This window comes from Terrapene carolina, unplaced genomic scaffold (genome assembly GCF_002925995.2).
Source record: "Terrapene carolina triunguis isolate 2854851 unplaced genomic scaffold, T_m_triunguis-2.0 Scaffold68, whole genome shotgun sequence".
In the NCBI taxonomy this organism is placed as follows: domain Eukaryota; kingdom Metazoa; phylum Chordata; order Testudines; family Emydidae; genus Terrapene; species Terrapene triunguis.
The window spans coordinates 41,104,390-41,125,794 of record NW_020664419.1 but is presented as its reverse complement, the minus strand read 5'-3'; the positions used below and the strand labels follow the sequence as shown (position 1 = coordinate 41,125,794).

General features: G+C 41.7%; 1 protein-coding gene across 2 annotated transcripts in view; it reads left to right on the top strand.

Annotated features, from left to right (window-relative positions):
• Positions 1 to 21,405, top strand: part of ST7 (suppression of tumorigenicity 7) — a 245,792-nt gene that overhangs the window by 146,876 nt on the left and 77,511 nt on the right. For both annotated transcript variants that reach the window (XM_026648736.1, XM_026648735.1), the window contains exons 3-8: positions 2,271 to 2,430; positions 10,453 to 10,507; positions 11,080 to 11,195; positions 12,525 to 12,600; positions 15,219 to 15,373; positions 20,402 to 20,499. In XM_026648736.1, the coding sequence (XP_026504521.1) occupies positions 2,271 to 2,430; positions 10,453 to 10,507; positions 11,080 to 11,195; positions 12,525 to 12,600; positions 15,219 to 15,373; positions 20,402 to 20,499 (660 nt within the window). The remainder of the gene's footprint in view (positions 1 to 2,270; positions 2,431 to 10,452; positions 10,508 to 11,079; positions 11,196 to 12,524; positions 12,601 to 15,218; positions 15,374 to 20,401; positions 20,500 to 21,405) is intronic.

The following is a 21,405-nucleotide window of genomic DNA, read 5'->3' as shown; positions in this document are numbered from 1 at the left end:
CTCAGGCCTGAAGCTTTAAAGAACCGTTACATCTGACCTTAAGATTGTGGAGTGCTTCCAAAAGTGGTGGTTAAGACCAAATCTGAGCAAATTGGTTGTCTCTATTTTCCACCTTAACAGTAGAATCGCACAAAACACTCTAACAGTTGAGTTTTCTGGTGAAACTGTTCATTATGGCCCAAAGCCAACATATCTTGGTGTCGTTCTTGACTGCACACTGACCTTTCATGGCCACCTCGAGAAAGTAACCTCTAAAGTAAAGACTTGCATCAACATTACTCAAGAATCAGCGGGAACAAGCTGCCCTGGTCCTACAAACATCAGCCTTTGCCCTGGTGTATTCAGTTTCAGAGTACTGTGCACCATGTAGACAAGAAGCTGCCATACCCAACTTGTGGATATCCAGCTGAATCAGACCATATGAATCATCATGGGAACTTTAAAATCAACACCTCTACCATGGCTTTCTGTATTATCAAACATCAGAGCTCCATTAAAATATAGCCACAGCATGAGAACTTAAATGCATTGAAGACTATCCAGAACTTCCCATCCGGCAGATTATGGATAATATACTCCAACAATGCCAGAAATTGCCAAAATCATTGTGGACCATACGTGACCACTTCATGTCTCTGGATCTGGCCAGGAAATGGCAAAGTGTCTGGACCTCATCTGTCATTCCAGACAAGCACCTTATTACTGAACCAACAAGCCGCCCTCCCTGTTTCGACCTGTCACATAGACTTTGGTCGACATTGAACTGCATCTGAACAAACCATGGAAGAGGCGACTACTTGATGCACAAGTGGAAAATCAGACTCCCCTTTGTGCGATGGTGGTGAGAACATCCAAACCATCAAACACATCATAACGCAGTATCCTAAATATGGATTCAAAGGTGAATTGGATGATATCCACAATGTCACAGAGGAGGCCTTGAAATGGCTTAGGGACCTACAACTGCATCTGTAGAATGTTGTTCTGCAGATGCCATACACACACACGCACAAGAGAGAGCTCAGTAGAGTGTCATCTGGAGTGGGAGCGTTCTCCTGCTGCACCAAAGGGGTGGTTGTTCATTTCCCCATGAGGACACATGAGGATTGGGGAAGAAGCATTACTTATCTGACAGATGGGATGGAGCAGGAGCAACTCAGTACCATGATGACCTGAAGGGTTATCTGTAGGAAATAATGTGGGGTCTGAGTTGAGGGGACTGTAGTTGGTAGTAGGGAAAGGCTTGGGAGGGAAGGTATTGAGTGAATCTGAACCACCATGTAGAACCTGAACCTCCAAGTGGCCCTGCAGAGATTGGTTTAGTGCCAGCCCCCTGTGAACAGAACCTGCAGATTGTCTTGAGTTACATATGTGAACTTAGCCTTGCAGTTTTTCAATAAATCCACTTGCTAACTCATAGGGGAAAAATAAGGATTAATAATGGGCTGATATTTGTACAGGGTTTTGTAAGCGGTTTCAGGTATTGGGAAGGACTATACTCAGAAATATGGAAACACTACAATAAAAGAAAGAAAAAAGGCCATTCATGCACAGTTTCCAACCTAATCAATACAAGGAAGTACTGAATTTTTCAAGAACCCTTTACCTGAATCATTTTCAGCCCTGTTACTAGACAGAAGTTTGGCTGCTTAATTCAAATATTACCTCAAAACCCTCTGAGATTCTCTTATTACTAATGTGTGTGTTTATAATTTTTTCAATCAGAAAGAATTTTTACATTTATCTGAAAGTCTTCATTTTCAGAGCTGATTTTATTGTTTCCAGCAACACACACACACCACTCCCGGCAGAATATAATTTTTATGTTCATTATTAAAATATCAGGGGTGTGTGTGTGTGTGTGTGTATGTATATACACATATAAATATACAATTGTCCTGACGATGAAATCTATTAGTGAGATAATCTCCCAATGGAAACCACTGGAGATTATAATAGAAGGACCAATACTGCATTGGCAGGGGATTCAATAGTGGTTCTATAAATATGTGTGGGGAGGGAGGTATTGATTAGATAGTAGGAAAGCCAGAGTCTGCTTATTTTCATCTCTTTCCTTTTATGGCCTCCGAGAAATGCTGAGTGATAAATAAGAAATGTTAAGAATGGATAAATAAATGCTAAGAAATGTAAAGTAAAATCTAAATAGATGTGAGAGCATTAATAAAAATCATACGAATTAGACTCCATGGAGAACATGGAGAGACAAAATATATGCACTGGTAATGTGATATCTTCTGCTTCTGTTCTAGATATTTGAGTGGTGGTATTTTCGCAAGTATGGGACATCATTCATTGAGCAGGTCTCTGTGAGCCACTTGCGCCCTCTGCTGGGTGGGGTGGACAATAACTCCCCCAACAACTCTAACACAAGCAATGGGGACTCTGATTCAAACCGACAGAGTGTTTCAGGTAAGAAAATTCCTGTCTGCTGCAAACAATTAACTGTGAACTTCATTCTTTTTCTCTCCTGTTTAACTGAAAGAAGTTGGTGGCTTTTTACTATGCTTCCACTGCAGAAGAATGATAAAATATCCCCTTTGCTCACACTGAACATAGTTCTTGCTAGACATTCATTCAAAATCTTCACTTTAAATTTTAATTGGTCTGCCCTCATTGTGTTCAGAAATTAAGTCATAGATCACTCGTAAAAATGATGGCGTTTACTGTTTATTAATGCTGTAAGCCTGCGCCCAGGAAAGCAGAGTGAAAACCAGCTGTATATACCGACGTCTGTTTTATTTGTTTGGTGTGGTTTGGTATTTAAATTGGATTAAAATTTGGGTGAAATAATGTGAAAACAACTGCAGTTCACTTTGTATGGTGAAAAGCCGACCCCTGAGTTTTTAAAATTCAAATGTCTTGAAGTCAGTTCATAGGGAGTAAAGCAGAGTTGATTGTTTATCTAACAAGGATACTTATCCAAGGAGAATGAAATATCTGTGATTATTAGTGAATGAAATATTAGTGATTAAGGTCCTGATACTGCAAAGAATTACTCACATGTGTAGAGTTAGGTATGTACTTAAGTCTTTGCAGGATCAGGGCCTAAGAAGATGATGCCTGAAAGTCAAATTGTGTCCATGTCTAAATAGCACCACAGGGGAACTAGAGGAAGTAAGACATTCCTTGTACCCCAGAAATACACACACACACACACACCTTTCCTATATCTCCACTGAAGGCATGGAGGGGTAAGCCAGGTCTTTATACCTATCCTGAAATGTTGGCTTCATTGAAGTCAATACTCCCATTGACATCAATAGAGCCAGGATTTCACGTTCAGTGGGTGCAGATGGCTGGAGAACAGGTGAATGGAACAGGGGGTAACAATCTCCTGCTAGTGTGGACCAGCGGCAGAACGGAGCAGAATTGTACCTTCCTGAGGTACTGCAGAAGTGGTGCAGCTATGTGCCACTCTTACATAGGACACGTTGTAAAACACAATCTTACCCTCAACCATGACCATGTAAGGCTAACTGTAAAATTGTCTTATTTTCCAATAAGAGAAATTGACTAATTGCTCAGAGGTAATTATGTCTTCCTAAATGCTGATTGCTCGGATTGTATTAGCATAAACCAAAGACAGACATTTCCCCTATATTTCCGAAGTTTCTTAGAAATGACACACATTCTTTTTACATTATTGTTGCAAAAGGCAAAGCAATTCTTTTTTCTTTTACAGAAATGCTTGGTTTAATGAGTCCATTATCAAGAAAATCACAGAAAGATCTCAAGAATACTCATCTGCTTTTGCGTTATATTATTTTTAACTTAATGTGAATAGTTCATAAGCACTGTTTGCTTTTCATTTTAGTAAGAAGTGGCTCACTGTGGTTTGCAATAGCTTAGAGGCTGGTTCTGTTCCTGGCTCTGGCACAGATTTGCTGTGTGACTTTGGGCAAGTCATATTCAGTTAGATTTTTGAAAGAGGCATCTGTTTTTTGATGCCTACTGTGAGACACCTCGGGCTTGGTTTTCTGAGATGCTAAGCACCTGCAACTCCCGTTAACTTCAATGGGAGCGCTGGGTGCTGCAAAGCAAATCCATGATGTCTCAGCACCCAAAAACGGAGGTCCTCAAATTCAGTGATTACTTCTGAAAATTTTGGCCTTAACTGTGTTGTGTCTCTCTAATAACAGCTGTATTATCTCTCTGTACCCCTGTCGTTTCTGAAGTGCTTTGAGATCCTTACATGAAAGGTCTAGATGTAAAAATTGTTATTTATTTATTTATAATATTCTGGACAAAGGGGCATTTATTTGCTCTGTACTCATATGAAGACAGCATTAGCACAGAAGAAATAAGCCCTGTAATGTAGTGATGAAAAGGAGGGTTGTGATGTGGTTATGGTATTGGACTTGAATTTACAAGATTGGGCTCCAATTCCTGGCTCTATCACAGACTTCTGGTGTGTGCAGATCACTTAAAGGCTAATTTTCAGAAGTGCTCAGCACCTGCAGCTACCATTGTCTCCAGTCGGAGTTGTGGGTACTCAGCACTTCTGAAAATCAGGGTCTTAATCTCTCTGTGCTTCATTTCCTCATCTGTAAAATGGGGATAATAGAACTTGCCTATTTCATGGGAGTGTTCTGAGGATAAATGCATTATTGCTTCCAGGGTGCTTGGATACTCAAGTGACAGGGGCCGTATAGGTATATAGACAGAATACCAGGGAGACCAATATATTCTCTTTCTTAGAGACTGTTGAGGAATCAGATCTTACAGAAATGACACTATGGTCTATGCTTCCCTTGATTCATCAAAATCCATGTCTCTGTTTCCCAGTTAATATTTTTGTGTAGATAAATGTGCGACTTTTAAGTGGGTGTTCACCCACGAAAGCTTATGCTCCAATACATCTGTTAGTCTTTAAGGTGCCACAGGACTCTTTGTTGCTTTTTACAGATCCAGACTAACACGGCTACCCCTCTGATACTTTTCAAGACGTGTAACTGCTTTTTGTTAAGAAAACTGCAGATCCCTTCACACATATGTAATTGTTTTGGCCCCATCTTGCTGTTCAACACATATGTGTTAGGCCTTGTCTACACTGGCGGCGGCGTGTAAGGTACAGGCACTACATATGTAGCCGCATACCACAGTGACAAGCAGGCTGAGTCCACACTGTGGTTTGTAGCTACGCGTCAGTGAAAGGCTCTAGCAGTGGGGAGACAGCGAGGAAAGGCTCCGGCAGCTCGGAGCCTTTCCCCACTGTCGCCCCCACTGCCAGAGTCCTTCACCGCTGCTGAAGCTTTTCCCTGTAGCGGGGAAAGGGTCAGGCATCAGGGAAGCAGCAGGACATTATGCTGCTAAAAGCAGCAGTGTAGATGCGGGAGGCACTGCTTGGGCACGTGGAGAACCATGCAGGGTAAGTTTCTGGCATCTCTGTACTCCACTCACCTAAGCCACGTCTCACCATCTCCACTGCTCTTTATACCCATGCTAGGGGGCATGCAATGTATGTACTCTACGCACTGCTGTAAGGAATGTGCAGTGTAGACATGCACTTAATATTAGAAACTCATTTAGCTTTCATTAGGGTTGTGTCTCTAGAATCAGTTCAGATTTCATTAAATTTATCTCCTCTTCAGTATGTCAGAATTAAAGAACCAAGGAAAAGTCTGTGAAAATGAAAAAATTAAATACATGAGAAAGGGTATTTGTTTAGATCTGCTACATTTATGTCAGTAATCTCCATCATGTTTCATGTTAAATATCAGTAGAGTGTATTTCACTCCTGCTCATCTAGGTTTATCAGAAATTCAACGGCGTTCACAAGTTAAATACGTTTGGTAGCCTCAGCAATCTTGGTCTCCACTGGACATTTTCTACATTATGTAACCTGCACACAGCTTAGCAAAATTCAGCAGTTGACATTCCCATCTCAGGAGAGTTAAAAGACTTATGCAGCAGCAGTGTTGTACTGTGGACCAGGGTTGTACTGTATTGACAGAGAGCATGGGAAAGTGCAGCACATGCTGGTATGTGTCAATGCTTTTAACCACATTTCAGCAAGTCCAAAATGTACTCCAAATTTTAAAACAGACACTCTCAAACCTCTTGCCAAGATTTTCTGCTGTAAGGAACTAGCTGAAAGAGCTCTTGCATTTCAATTTATATGCTCTGTCATAGAAGTGCTGTGTGACAATCACTTGGTCTCTCTGTGCCCCCTACCTGCTGAATGGGGATGATGGCCCTGCCCTGCTCACAGGGGATATCGTGAAGATAAATACATGCAAGACCGTGAGGTGCTCAGATAGTGTGGTGATGGGGTCAGATAATTATGTAAGATAGAGTATTCCATCAGAACCACTTCCATCTTTAAGTCCTCTTTCAGGAATTCGATAATATCTATGAGCCTGGGTGCTGCACTTTAGGAAGGACATGGATAAATTGGAGAAAGTCCAGAGGAGAGAAACAAAAATGATAAAAAAAAGTTTAGAAAATCTGACCTATGAGGAAAGGTTAAAAAAAACTGGGGCTATCTAGTCTTGGGAAAAGAAGACTGGGGGGACCTAATAACAGGCTTCGAATATGTTAAGGGCTGTTATCAAGAGGATGGTGATCAATTGTTCTCCATGTCCACTGAAAGTAGGCATAATCTGCAGCAAGGGAGATTTCGGTCAGATATTAGGAAAAACTTTCTAACTATAAGGGCAGGTAAGCCCTGGAATGAGCTTTCAAGAGATGTGAAATCCCCATCACTGGAGGTTTATTAAGAACAGGTTGGACAAATACCTGTCAGGACTGCTCTAGTTTATTTGGTTCTGCCTCATCTTAGGGGTCTGGACTTGATGACTTCTCAAGATCCCTTCTATCCTATATTTCTATTACTGTACGTCAGATCCTGTGAATTCCTTAATAATGCCATCATATAATTCCTCTGGAACAACTACATGGTGTTTGTATCTTCCAAAAGAAATCAGTACTCTGAACTTCACTGTAGAACGAGTGCCTGAAAAGACAGAATACTCTTCAATAAGACCTATCTAGTTATTCAGTAATTGGGACACTACTGTGATCTATCAATATCCTATAATATGATGTAAGAAATGTGCTTTCCAGACTATTATAAATCAAAATAGGGATATTCCCTCTAATTTCTAAATCTAAATGACTGAAGATGTCTGTTCTATGTTTGATTCCCCTCTGTTTTCTTATGCTGGCATTTGTTTATTGGAGTGTAGGAAATATCCTTGTCATCAGAATACTAGGACTACAGCTGCTCTATTCAGACTCTGTTAAGAGCTGATGCAAAGATAGAAACAACAAAGGGAGCATCTTATATAACCAGCCAAACTAGTGCCCAGCTGCTCCCAGGATAGGGGAGACTGGAAAGGCAGTAAAACACCTTTTTTCCCCCATTTGCACCACCCCAACCAGGTGTTCTGACTTCTTATGCACCCAAGGATTTAAAATCCAATAACTTTAAAGTTAAGCAATCAAGCAAAAAGAATGACATCACTGTCATCAAGCCAGTGTAAACTGCCTTCTTTCCTATTTATTGCAATCAGAGTAACTGGACCATTTAATTATTCTTTAGGGACTGAGATGTCTGATTTTACCTTAATAAGTACTATGGTTTGAAAAATCATATTTTGTATTAATCACCAGAGACAAGCTTGGCAAACAACCACCCTCTCCAGCTATACTAGAGGATGGTTGGACACTGTTCAAACACCTCTGTTATTGCAGGCATATAGTCTTCTAACCTTAGCTGGCTGCTGTAGTGATTTAGACATGAACAGGGAAGCATTTATCTTCTTATAGTGTTGTCTTTATTGCAGTAAGTTGCAATGTTTTGCTATCAGAATGTAATATGGAGGTGAGAATTTTATTGCAGTGAAATCTTTCCTTTTTAACAACTGCCATTGCTTTTCCTATCCCTTTCTTTTTTTTCTAAAGAGACATTGTGAGCCTGCTTAGGCCCCAAATCGTACTTTCCTTAGAAGTGATGTAATCTAATGAAGAGACTGCTTTGGACATTAAGTACCTAAAATATAGTAGAAATCCTCCACTCCATCACCAATGGCCAAATTCAAGTTCAGATGCTTCTGCAGTGCGGAACCACAGCTGGAGACAATACAGCTCAGCAGGGCTGTGGAGAACCTACTCCTATCCTGAGGAAGGGAGGTGTTACATTTGGAGGGACTTCATCCAGGAGACCAAATAAGAACTCCATGCCAGTCATTCCCTCTTCCTGCCTAGGAGGGCCCAGTCCTCTGATTTGGCTAAACTCTGCTCAGCACAGAACCCAGAGGGATGAGAGTGTAATGGCAAATGTAGTCATGTAACACCTTTATGCTCCCCTTCTACCCTCCAATGCCAGGGCACACCAAAGGCCAGTATGGAGGAGCCTAGGGGTTAAGCCAAGATCTGTTCAAGGCTGCTCTAAGTTACACCTATCTGTTTTTAAACAGAAATATTTCATTAAATGTGAACCATATTTTATGAGTATTAGAACACCCACTAGAAATATAGAGGAACAATAATTAAATTAATCCCAGGCCAGTGGTCCAGAGAGATCCAACATTCTTATAGAAGTAACAATGCACTTCCCCTGATTGGCTTTCTGTCAATGATCTCAACTTCAATACTGCCTACTGCCTCTTCGGCAACAGTGTAATGAACCTAAGTACCATACTTGCCTGAAACAAGACTACTTGTGGCTAACAACTCATTGATAATGAAACAGGAAGAAAGTAAAAAGTGCTCTCCTGCAACCATGTTTTTCTCCACCAGTGTTTTTGCTCCCTCCAAACTCCTGCCTTTTGCCACATCACTATGTCTTACACATATGTTATCTAATTTAGGGGCTGACCCTGAGAGCTGTTGACATCTGCAACTCTATTTTTCAGCCTGCCAAAGGAATCACTGCAAATTTATGCAAGATGCTTTCTCTCCCTGCCATTCCAACACCACTTCTCAATCAGGCCTGGACATAGCAATGGAGAATATGAAAAAGAGCACTGCTTGACTCCCATTCTGTATTTCTATTTCTCATTGTTGTATGCAGTGTTGTTGTAGCCATGTCGCTCCCAGGATATTAGAGAGACAAGCTGGGTGAGGTAATATCTTTTATTGGACCAACTTTTGTTTTGTTTCTCTCACCAACAGAAGTTGGTCCAGTAAAAAGTTATTACCTCACCCAGCTTGTCTCTCTGTTTCTCATTGTGACAGACTAGGGTATTTATTATGTTTCAGGATCAGGCCTATATATTATAAGATGCATAGATTAGATACCTTGTCAATTTATTATCATAGTGTAGACTTTTGCTGCAGTGAGGTCCTGGTGAGTTAACATGGTGCCATTGACATTTCATAGTAGAAAATTTTCAGGTTGACATTTGGTTGTGATGAAAAGTAGCCTGATAAAATGTCAGTGACGCAATATTGCTGGCAAAACAAGGCATGACAAGTTCTTGCAGTGACTTGTGTGATGTATATTACAATAAACGGTCTGCAGCAAAATTATGTGCTACCACACAGTGCATCTCTGAATCTTTTGGTTGCAAATATTGGGTCTGATTCTGGTCTCACTTTCGTTGGTGTAAATCAGGAGTGATTCTGTTGAAATCAGCGGAGTTCCACTGGTATAGAACTTGTGCAAGTGAAACCAGAATCAGGCTTTTGTATTTGGAAAGCTGTAGGAATTAATGCTATTAATCTTGTAAACTCTGTTCTAAATGGTATTGTTGTTGGGGATTTTCTTGAGTCTCCCTGCCTGTGAGATGGATTTGGATATGAACGTGGGGAACTTGTAATCTTATTTTATTTTTGTATAAGAGGAGCAAAACATATGAAACTCTTTTAGTGTTCCCAAGCCTTTGCCGTGAACTTTCCTCTGCCAATCAATCTTAGCATCTCTTGTCAATCGTGGGATGGTTATAACTCAAGCAAGGTCAGCAGCTGGTGCCACAGGTTTTTTTATTTCAAATGCTGAGGAGGAATTAAAGCAGCCAATTGTAGCTGAGATTCTCACTGATTTATAACAGTAACTAGACAATGAAGTTTGCCTCTAGAAATAACAAGTCCATAGGGACATGATTAATTACAGGATTTTTCAACACAATAATCCCAGATATGATCCTCCCCCGCTGCCCCACACTCATTATGGTAAATGTGAAACCTGGCAGTAATCAAAACAATCATTTTAATCTTCCATTTGGAACTTTGTTAGGGGTTATTTTCTTGAATGATATAATTTGTTAACCCTAAATTATAAGGAAATCATTGTTTGAAAGGGATAGAGTGAGAAGGTACATTTACCTGTATCTTCATGCCTTTAATTTGCTATTTGGTTGTATGGGAAATAAAAGCAGACCACAACAACTTGTTAGAGGATAATTGATGTTTCTGATGAATGTCAATATTAAGGTTGTAATTTTGGGGAGTTTCATTAATGTATATTTCTGTTTCTCCTTGTGACAGAATGCAAAGTGTGGCGAAATCCATTAAACCTATTCAGAGGAGCTGAGTATAACCGGTAAGTGTCACAGGAGTCTGTTGTGCAGTAGCATAGCTCTGAGAAGCGCACAGAGAACATTCTAAATACCAAGCAAAATACCTTTTGGACAGCATTCAGCTATGCCTCAAGTTTTCAACCTGTGTTCTCTACTTGATAAATGTTTTTGAATGGGAAGGAATTTAGCTCCATTTTCAAGAGCCCAGTAATTCTGCAGTTTCTTATATTGTTAGAACACCTACAAATCTAAATGTTTTAAAAGGGTCTGGTATTTGTTAACAATACAGTGGCAGTTCCGTTCAAATTGATTGTAACAAAGTAATTGAGTGGGTTGTAGTTAGCTTCTATGGGGCGTAACTTTTGAATACGTGTATTTTTCAAGGTACTGATTAGCCTATGTGTAACTACTGTAGCTCCTTCAAAGGCAAGAAAATGCACTGTAGAGAACAATTATACACTGGTAGGGAGGTGGACTGGATAAACTAATAGGTCATGTCCATCTCTCATTTCTAGGATTCCCCTTTGGTATAGATTTGCTGTATGTGTGTCGTCTTATCTAACCAAAATGTCTGACTTTGTTGGTGCCTTTACAGATATACGTGGGTGACAGGAAGAGAACCTTTGACCTATTATGATATGAATCTTTCAGCGCAGGATCATCAAACGTTTTTTACATGTGACACAGATCATTTACGGCCTGCAGATGCCAGTAAGAAAATGAGCTCTTTCTGAGTGTTTAATGGTAGTTTTAGACTGGGGTTAGCAGAAATTTGTCTCAGGGATCAACTTTCTTCAAACAGACTAGCAAAGGCAAGGGCTTGATCATATTTCAGTGATGCTCCTCTGGGTAAAAAATTGGGAATTTGTGGAGTCAGATTATTAATGTGTAGATTTCAAACAAACAATCATTTAGTTATGTGCCATTTATTGCTTGAGAGACACTTCACTATATTTTGTACTTCCTGTCACTAAAGCCATTCACGTTTACAAAGACTCAAGTTTCCCTCCTACTTCCAGCAATGGTTTCTGACATATACAAAGGTAAAACAAGTTGTTATACCATCTGGTGCAATACCGATTTATATACTCTAGGTCAAATTCAGCCCTCATTTACACAGGAGCTACACCCATGTAAGTGAAGTAGAACTCAGCCCTATGTTTTACTGGCCCACTGAAACTGGAAGCTGTAGGGAGCAATGGAAACTGGAAATGATAAACTGCTTTGATTCAAGAGATTCTAATTGTGTTAAATATTTATTGAATAATGCATTAGATAATGTACTTTGCAATGCAAAACAATGACTTACAGATCCTGAGCCCCTGCCCCATGGTCTCTCCGCCTCATGCTCAGTCCCAAGCTCTTACGCTGAGAGGAGTCAGGCTGAAGAGCACCATCTCCATCAGGGGCCAGGCAGTTCTGGGACTCCCAGAATCCATCCTCCTTCTGCATCTCCATTTCCCCAGGAAGCACCAAAAGCCCAGATCCAATCCTCCCACCCTCTTGTGGATTGGGGGCTCCCAGTGCCCCTCGGCACCGGAAGGACTGCCAAGGGGTGTGTGTGCGAGAGAGAGAGAAATGGCCAAGCAGGTGCATGGGGTGGCATTCAAATTTGACCCGGCCACCCCTCTGTCATGAGGGATTGCTTGCTGGGCCTAATTTACAGTTCTGGTCGGGAGGGGGAGGGCTGGACCCCCCTGAAACTCCCCTTGTTGCACCCGTCCTGGGAGGAAGAGGGTCCCTATGCTTTCTCCCTCCCCTTTAGTGCAACAGTGCAGCTCTATGCGTGATCTAGCCCTAGTCCAGATTTAGCTGTAAACAAAGGTTTAATTAAATGAAAGATTAACTGTAGGGATTGAGGAGAGCAACTGAAATTGATTATGTGTCTTTTGAGTGACTGGCTGAACCTCCTGGTTTGTGAAATGCTCAGCAGTGAGTCAGACTGAAAGCAATTAATCGAGTTGTTGTTGTGCAGTCAATTCTCCCTGTTAATGCTGCAGTGACTGACATGCCACCGTTTTGCTTTGTTTTAATGAATAGTAATGCAAAAAGCCTGGAGAGAGAGAAACCCGCAAGCCAGAATTTCTGCAGCACACGAAGCCTTGGAGTTGAACGAGTAAGTGACAGTAACATTAGGATTATTTCCTGTCATTTAAAAATCTACTGGATAATAGCTTAGGGCACTGATTTTTGCCAAAAAGATTTTTATTCTTAATTACAGGCCTGTTGCAGAAAGACCAAGACACTGTGAGGAAAGCCAAAGCTGTATGTTGCAATAGCTCTGCATTTATAAAAGTGGACCTTATAGTATAGGTGCTGGGGAAAAGCTGCAGGGGATAAGTTCCAGGAACCCATAATGGATTTCCTGATATCTGATCATTTCCTCCTTATCTGTTTGTGTGGCACAGCATAGCACCTTTGGCACTTGCTGATGCAGCAGTCATAGGCCCAATGCAAAGGCCAATGAGATGTCAATGAGCATGTTGAAGTATTAAACATGTTGCCTCATGATGAATGATGAGTGTATTTGGCAGAGGAGAGGTGGCACCAGATAGTTCCCTATTGGAGTTGGGGATAGGGTAACCAGGTGTCCAGTTTTCGACTGGAACACCCAGTAGAAAAGGAACCCTGGTGGCTCCGGTCAGCACAGCCGACCAGGCCGTTAAAAGTCCGGTTGGTGGTGCTGCGGAGCTAAGGCAGGCTCGTCCCTACCTGTCCTGGCTGGCACCGTGCTGCGCCCCGGAAGCAGGCAGCAGGTCTGGCTCCTAGGTGGAGGGGCAATGGGGCTCCGCGCACTCACCTCCCTCCCCACTGGCACCGGCTCCACACTGGGGAGCTGAGGTGGTGGTGCCCGCGGGCAAGAATAGCGTGTGGAGCCTCCTGGCCCCCGCACTTAGGAGCCGGACCTGCTGCTGGCTGCTTCTGGGGCATGCGCAGCGCAGTACTAGGACAGGCAGGGAGCCACCTGAGGTAATCCCACGCCCCAACCCCGAACCCACTGCCCCAGCCCTGAGCCCTGGCTCCCCAAACCCGGAGCACTCTCCTGCACCCCAAACCCCTTATCCCCGGCCCCAGCCCAGAGCCCGCACCTCCCCTGCACCCCAACCCTCTTCCCCAGCTCAGAGCTCCTTCCCACACTCCAAATCCCACATCTGAGACCCACCTCCCAGCCTGGAGGCCCCTCCTGCACCCCAAACCCCTCATCCCTGGCTGCACCCCAGAGCCAGCACCCCAGCCCAGAGCCCTCATCCCCTCCCACACCCCAACCCCCTTCCTCAACCCGCAGCCCCCTCCCATATTCCAAATCCCTCATTTCTGGCCCCATCCTGGAGCCTGCACCCCCAGTTAGAGCCCTCACCCCAACCCCCTGCCCCAGCCCAGTGAAAGTGAGTGAGGGTGATGGAGAACGAGCCACTGAGGGAGGGGGAATGTAGTGAGCGGGAGGCATGGCCTCGGGAAGGGGAAGGGCAGGGGCGGGGCCTCAGGGAAAGGGAGGGGCTAGGGTGTTCGGTTTTGTGCGACTAGAAAGTTGGCAACCCTAGTTGGGGATGGAGGCAAGAGCAAAAGAGCTAATATTTATTTATTTATTTTATTTGATATCATGTAAAAAACATGCAAGTCTATGGGATTTTTATTGTCCATGAGTCCACTATTAATTTTTTTTAATGAAAAATCATGGATTTCTATGATCCCACAATAAGTTCATTTCAATGAGGCTTTCTTGGCATGACAAGCTATACAAGTGCTATAAAAGTGTATAAAAAGAGAATGACTCCACTCAGGTATCTGCTAGAAGTAGGTTTACATTCCAGACTAAGGTAAACTGACTGCCTTAATAATAGTTGCCCAACTTTCTTTATCAGTAAGGAGAAAAGGAATAGTTAATTCCTGGACAGGAATTTTCTTGTGCACCAGGACAAAGCTTAGAAAAGTTTGCATGAGTAGTAAAATATAGGCCTAACCTGGTCTATTCAAAGGAACCTCATGTACAAGAGAACCTATTATTTTCCACCCATCTATTGATGGTCCTGTGAACCAGAGCTGGAGATTGATTTTATTTTGCATAATGGCTCTTTTCTGCCTGTGTTGGGCATGTCTTGCGTCTGACTGACACACTATGCTCTGCAGTTCATCTTTCACTATACTTCTAGTGTTTGATCCCTTGTTTTCTCTTTGGTTATTTTTCTCTGATTTTCCTAATTACATTAAACAGTGAACAAATGTAAAATATTATCATATGATTGGGTGAACATGGCTTTATATTGTAATTATCTTTGTATTTTTTCTTATTTTATTGTAATTGGTTCAGTTCTTTGTTTCTTTTCATACAGCAAAAACATTTAATTTTAAAAAGATCAAAGATGTCCCATATAATATGCTGACAATAATAATACTTAGAACTAAAGATCTCATGTGAGTTGATGATGATGATGTTAGGACCAGATCTGACCACCCTTATTTACATAAAGCAGTACTTTTACTTCACGAGCAACTTCATTAGTTTCATTGGGACTACTCCAGTAGTAAAATATTCTTCTGCATAAGTAAGAATGTAGAATCTGGCCACGAATATAGTTACTGTACAAAGATTTGTCAAAAAGGAGCCTGAACAAAACAGAATTTCTTGTATATTTGATATATCCTTGCCAGTCCGCATGCGTTTGTGTTTGATAGCTACGGATTGACTTCGCCGTCTCATGAATTATTGCTTTTTGTCATTGATCTCATTGACAGGTGTGCCACTGCTTATATTCTCTTGGCTGAAGAGGAAGCAACGACTATTGTGGAGGCAGAGAAGCTGTTTAAGCAGGCTCTGAAAGCAGGAGAGGGCTGCTACAGGCGTAGCCAGCAGTTACAGCACCATGGAGCCCAGTATGAAGCCCAACACAGTAAGTCTCTTTGGAATTTCTTTAATAATTCTAGAGAGTAAGAGGAGAATTTCTTCAGCCTGCTAGGAATCTTTTTATTCAGGCCTGACTTTCTCCTTTCCCTTGCGCATAGTTTAGTCATTTTTACCTATGTGAAGTGAGAGTAAAATGACATTGTTTGTGAGTACTCAAAGTACACAGCATTGGAGAATTGGGAACATCTTTAACAATGATTGGAATTTGGTCTGAGTCTTTATATTCTCTTTCGGTTCTTTTTGCCTGGTTTTCTCATAATCTCAGCAATGATACGAGTGAAAATATAAGTCATCATTCAGGCTGCGATTCTGTCACTGAGGTCGTGGAAGTTACGGATTCTGTGACTTTCCACAACCTCCGTGACTTCCGCAGCTGCAGCGGCCAGTGCAGCTGGCCGCGGGGCACCCAAGGAGCTGGCCACAGGGTCAGCCGTAGCAGCCGGTGCGACTGGCCTTGGGGCTGCTCCAACAGCAGCAGGTGTGGCTGGCCCCGGGGTGTGGCCTAACAGCGGTCCTGGTGGCGGCCCCAGTCTGGGTGGTCCCTGGGACCAGCTGCCCAGGGCCACCCAAGCAGCAGCGGTCCTGAGGGTGGCCGGAGCAGCAGCCTCGGGGAGCCCCCGAGCATTGGTCCCGGGAGCAGCCCCAAGGAGTGCCTGTCCAGCAGCAGTCCCGGGGGCGGATGGAGCAGTGGCCCCGGGGAGCACCCAAGCATTGGTCCCAGGGGCGGCCACAGGGACCACCCAAGTAGCAGCGCCCCGGGGGTAGCCCTGGAGGCCATCACGAGAGCAGTCCCTGGAGGCCACGGAGCAGTGGGCCACCAGGGCCAGACAGCCATCACCGCTGGAGCAGGGGCCCCCCAGAGCAGCGTGGCCCAGGAGCAGAAATTTAGTAATCGGTATTTGTAGTAAAAGTCATGGACAGGTCACGGGCCGTGATATTTTGTTTATTGCCCATGACCTGTCCATGACTTTTACTAAAAATACTCATAACTAAATCTTAGCCTTAGTCATCATTTGTTGTTTGAATGTGTCCCAGTTACAGCTGGAAATGGGCAGCGCATATCAGAAAAACCAGACAGCCACTATAGCCCACATTTTCAAAAATGACTAGGGATTTTGGGTACCCAAATGTAAACACCTTAAAGAGACCTGATGCTGAGATAAGCAGGTCTGTTCAAGGCGACTCAAATGAGGCACCCAAAATCACTAGTCATTCTGAAAATTTAGGGCTATATTGTAGGTGGCTGCTAAGGGACAAACGAATAAACTTGTTGGTAGGGCTGGGAGATCTTGTCTAGATGGAATGAGTGCTCTGCAAGTTATATCCATTCCTCAGTCTTTCACCAGCTGTAAGAGCCAGTGCATAACAACTTAACTTTATATGGTATATAGGATAAGGCTATTGAGACCCATTCATTAAAGTGACATTGGCAAAGTTAGAATGGATAGATTAAGAGAGATCCCCATATGGGCTGAACAGAAACACAAAACAAAACAGAAAAATAAGTCAAACACTGGAGTAATAGGTAGAATTGATTAAAACTTTTAGATAATTTTTTGATAACTACTTTATTGACTAAGTTTGATAAAGCAGATGTAGTGGATATGACAGGTACATGATGTTTATTAGGTGCTTCATATACCTTATAGATATATATATATATATAGATATATATATATATATAGATATATAAAATGTCACTGCCAGCTAATGCACAAAAGATTGTGAAGCCACCAGATCTAAATTATTTTTGTCCTACTAAAGAAGTAAAGGAGAAAGCCAGCAAACAGCATAAATACAAGTATGGACATATATGTATGCATCCACGTTCCTCTGGAACGTGAATTCACAGTGTTAGGCAACTTCACTTAATTGGAAGATTGCCTATAGAACTCTCACACAGTGGAATTTTTGACAGACCTCTATGATCTTTGGTCCCAAAAGCACAAACAAGTCTATACCTGAAAACATGAAATTTTTTAAAGATGATGATATAATTTTATATCCTTATTGGATATATAATAGTATTTAGAATGATACATTCACAATGATTTCACATTTTTTGAGAAAATAGGTACTTATAGTACTTGACCTCTCCAAGCATCTTTCAGGCACCAGCAGATTTATGGTTCCCCATGTAATCTTGATTCTGCTCCTGTATGCATCTCTTCTGTGCTCTGAGTAAGGCAGAAGTTATGTGGAAAATATAATATTTGATCATGTAATTAAAGACTGTCATAATGCATGTGAACAAGGGACCCCAATCAAGACACTGTAAATCTGGCATTTCCTAACTTTCAAGTGCTTGCCTTTGCAACCTAAATAAAATGGGGTGGCAGTTTCTATGTAAGTGTCTATGTTATTTTAAAGGAAAAAATAAAAATGAATTCTATTAAATACAACTGTAACTGGAACAAAAGCGAGAGAGAGGCTATGACAATTATTAACAGTTTCCATTCAGCTTTTGCTGAGATATAATTTCATGGAACAAAAAAAAAAAAGACTCTTCTGTAGCCTGAGGGCATTCCCCCTGTGGAACATCAAAGGTCTACTGCAAATAGTGGCTTCTCAAAGAAAAAGTCACAAGGTCCTTTATCAGAGAAAGTGTTAAGCATACTAAATGTAAGGGTCCTTATTCATTCCCCCTATAATAGATACAAATATGACTAGAGCAACTCTCAGCTTCTAAAAATTGCAGTACGAAGAGATAAGCAATCAGTAATGTACGAGGAATCAAGGAGTTCATCTGGTTAAATAGCTCACTAATTTCCCTACATGTATTCCCCCCATTCCCCTGACAACAGATGAGTTTGGGTCTTCATAGACAGTATGGCCTTGTGATGAAGGGACAAGTCTGAGAGTCAGAATACCACTAGCTTCCTGTTTGACCTTGAACAAGTCACTTAATTTCTCTGGCTGTGTCTACACTAACAATTTTCTTAAGATTTCCATCTGTGCACTACCACATTTGGTAGCAGTGGTGTGAAAGCAAAGCATAGACAGTCCACCGCATGTTAGTCACTGTGTTATCTCACTGTACTCAGAGCAAGTCTAAATGGCACAGTGGTTCAAATGCTGGCAATCACCAGGGCTGTCTGTCTATACTAGCATTCTCACTATTGATACCACCAACAGAGTCGAACCAGCAATAGTGCAACTGTGGGACGTTTTAGAAAAATTGCTAGTGCAGACAAATCCAAAATGACTCACTTTTCCCCATCTTTAAATGTGTCGATGATACTTCACCTCACAGGAGTGTTGTGAGATTCAATTAATTATTGAGTGAGATACAGGTGAAGGCCTATGCACCACTTCATTCCTACTTAAAATCTACTTAATGACTGATGTCTAAACAGTGTGCTGACCCTTTGCACAAGGGTGAGTTTCACTGCTAAGTATTTATTTATTATTTTGTTGCCAAACCTTCATGACACTGTTGGGATGGGAAGGAGTGGACATGTTAGTCTTTCACAAGTGGGATCCATGATGTTCCTTATTAAACCCTAGCAAATGCCTACACTTATGTGCATGTGTACATACATTCGTGCACCCACCATATTTAATGTTCTAAACAGTAAAGCTCTGATTTTCAAAAGTGACTATTGATTCTGGGTGCCCAAGCTGACACACCATGATGGGGTCTGAATTTTAGAAAGTGCTGTGAACCCTTCCTTTAAAGGGCCTTTTAGATGTACTAGTCACTTTTGAAAATCTTGGCTTAAAGGGTTATCTTGATGTCATAATGAGAAAATACACTTGACCATTTCTTCAATCAGTATAACTCTTAAGGAGTCCCAGTTTGACAGATATACCCTATTAGTTACACCATATATAGATGTTGAAAACAGATGTAACTAATGAATCTTTTATTAAATATATAGGACTCAGTATAGAGATAAGGAATTACATAATATAAAATACAGCTGAAGAAATTCCTTCTTCTGCATTATTTATTTTCTCTTCTAAAGTCAGACCTTTCAACCTGTTGCTTAATCTATTTGAAAAGTATAATCACAGCTTTAAAATAATTTGTAGGTACTTGGAATGTTTTCAGCACACATCTTGTTCTTATTATTAAAGACTTGAAAATGTTAGAACTATTGTCTCAAAATCTTTAAAGGCTGCATGTTCTACATGAAGATAATCTCTAGCAGGTGTGTTATATTTTCTTTATATGGTAATTTTATAGATGATTAACTATATGCACATTTCCTGTTGGTCTAAAAGCATGTTAGAAGGACATATTGTAATTATAGTCAGAGAATGATTCTTGGTTCTCACAGAAAGAATAAGACAAGAATCTAATGACTTATCTTCGAGAGCCATTGCTGCAGCTAGTTACTTTTTGGTGCCTTCTTTGTTATCAGGGCATTTTCTCTTCCATAATATTGTCATATCTGGAATCTGTTAATGTCAAAAGCAATAGGGCAACAGTAATGTAAAACAGAAATTCAAAATGAACTGCCTTTCCTTATAATGAATGTATGGTGTTTAACCCATACAAAGCCTAATGCAGAAGGTGACATTCACTTTTATAGCCACCCTGCAGCAACCTATTATCTTTATCAAGTATTGACTGCTATACTAGTTGATAAATAGGCAAGTAGAGTAATTTGTTGCTAACTGTAACACTGCATTTGTTTTATGTATTAATTGACTAGCCTTCCCCTTCTTTGATTGTTATATGCTGTAGTGTTCTCATGTTTAGAAGACTTCTATAACTTGAGGGCTGACTGTACTCCATAGACATGGGACCAAATGATGGTCTTATTAATACCAATGTATATCTGGAGTAACTCTGTTGACTTCAGAGGAGTTATACCAGACCTAGGCCAGTGTAACCAACAACAGAATTTAGCCCCATGTTCTTCACTGCATTTGCTATAGTGTCCTTGTTGATCAAAAATGATAAAAATGCAGAGGGACAGCTACAGTTTATACTATGTGGGAATGTTAAATGGACCTTTGCTTTATCTATTCTTTTTTAATCTTTTTTTCTTTTTCCCTTCACCAGGACGAGATACTAATGTGTTAGTATACATTAAGCGGAGGCTGGCAATGTGTGCAAGAAAGCTGGGAAAGACCAGGGAAGCTGTAAAAATGATGAGAGATGTGAGTCTGGATTTGTATTTATAGCTACGATTTAGTCATGGAGGTCACGGCAGTCACGGATTCCATTACTTTACCGGACCTCCGTGACTTCTTCCGCTTCAGCTGTCAGCAGCTGAAGCTGGGGCTGGAGGTGGGACTGTGCATCCTTGCCCTGCTGCAACTGGGGCTGGATGGCTGCAGCCCCTGACCTGTGGCTTCGGGGGTGGGAGGAAGGGGCTGCAGTCGGTCTGTGCACCCCTTTCCTGCAGCTGCAGCCAGCTCAGGAGCGGGAACTGTGCGCCCCCTATGGCTGCACCCCCTGTTGCGCTCAAGCCCCGCAGTTTCCATGAATTTTTGTTTATTGCCCGTGACCTGTCCATGACTTTTACTAAAAATAACCCTGACAAAATCTTAGCCTTATTTATAGTTGCACGTAACTATGTCCTTTGAAATCAATAGCATAGAAATGACGTTCAGTTTGTTGCAGATTACACATATAGCTGTCAATAAGAATGCTGCTGATCGGTTTAGTGTCTAATTTGTTTATAAACTATGTTAAAAGAAGATTATTAAGGTTGCAAGGTAAAGTAAGGAAAATGCTAGGAAATGCCAGGATTCGGGTTGCTTGTACAATCTTAATTCAGTCCCCTTGTTTACATGCATTATGATGCAGACTTTAATTACATTATCACATACACTTCTACCCCGATATAACGCGACCCGATATAACACAAATTCAGATATAACGCGGAAAAGCAGTGTTCCGGGGGGGGTGGGGGGGCTGTGCACTCCAACGGATCAAAGCAAGTTCGATATAACGCGGTAAGATTTTTTGGCTCCCGAGGACAGCGTTATATCGGGGTAGAGGTGTACTATTTTTCCACAGGATCCCTGCCTCATTCAGTCCATAGAATGGATGATGTTGAT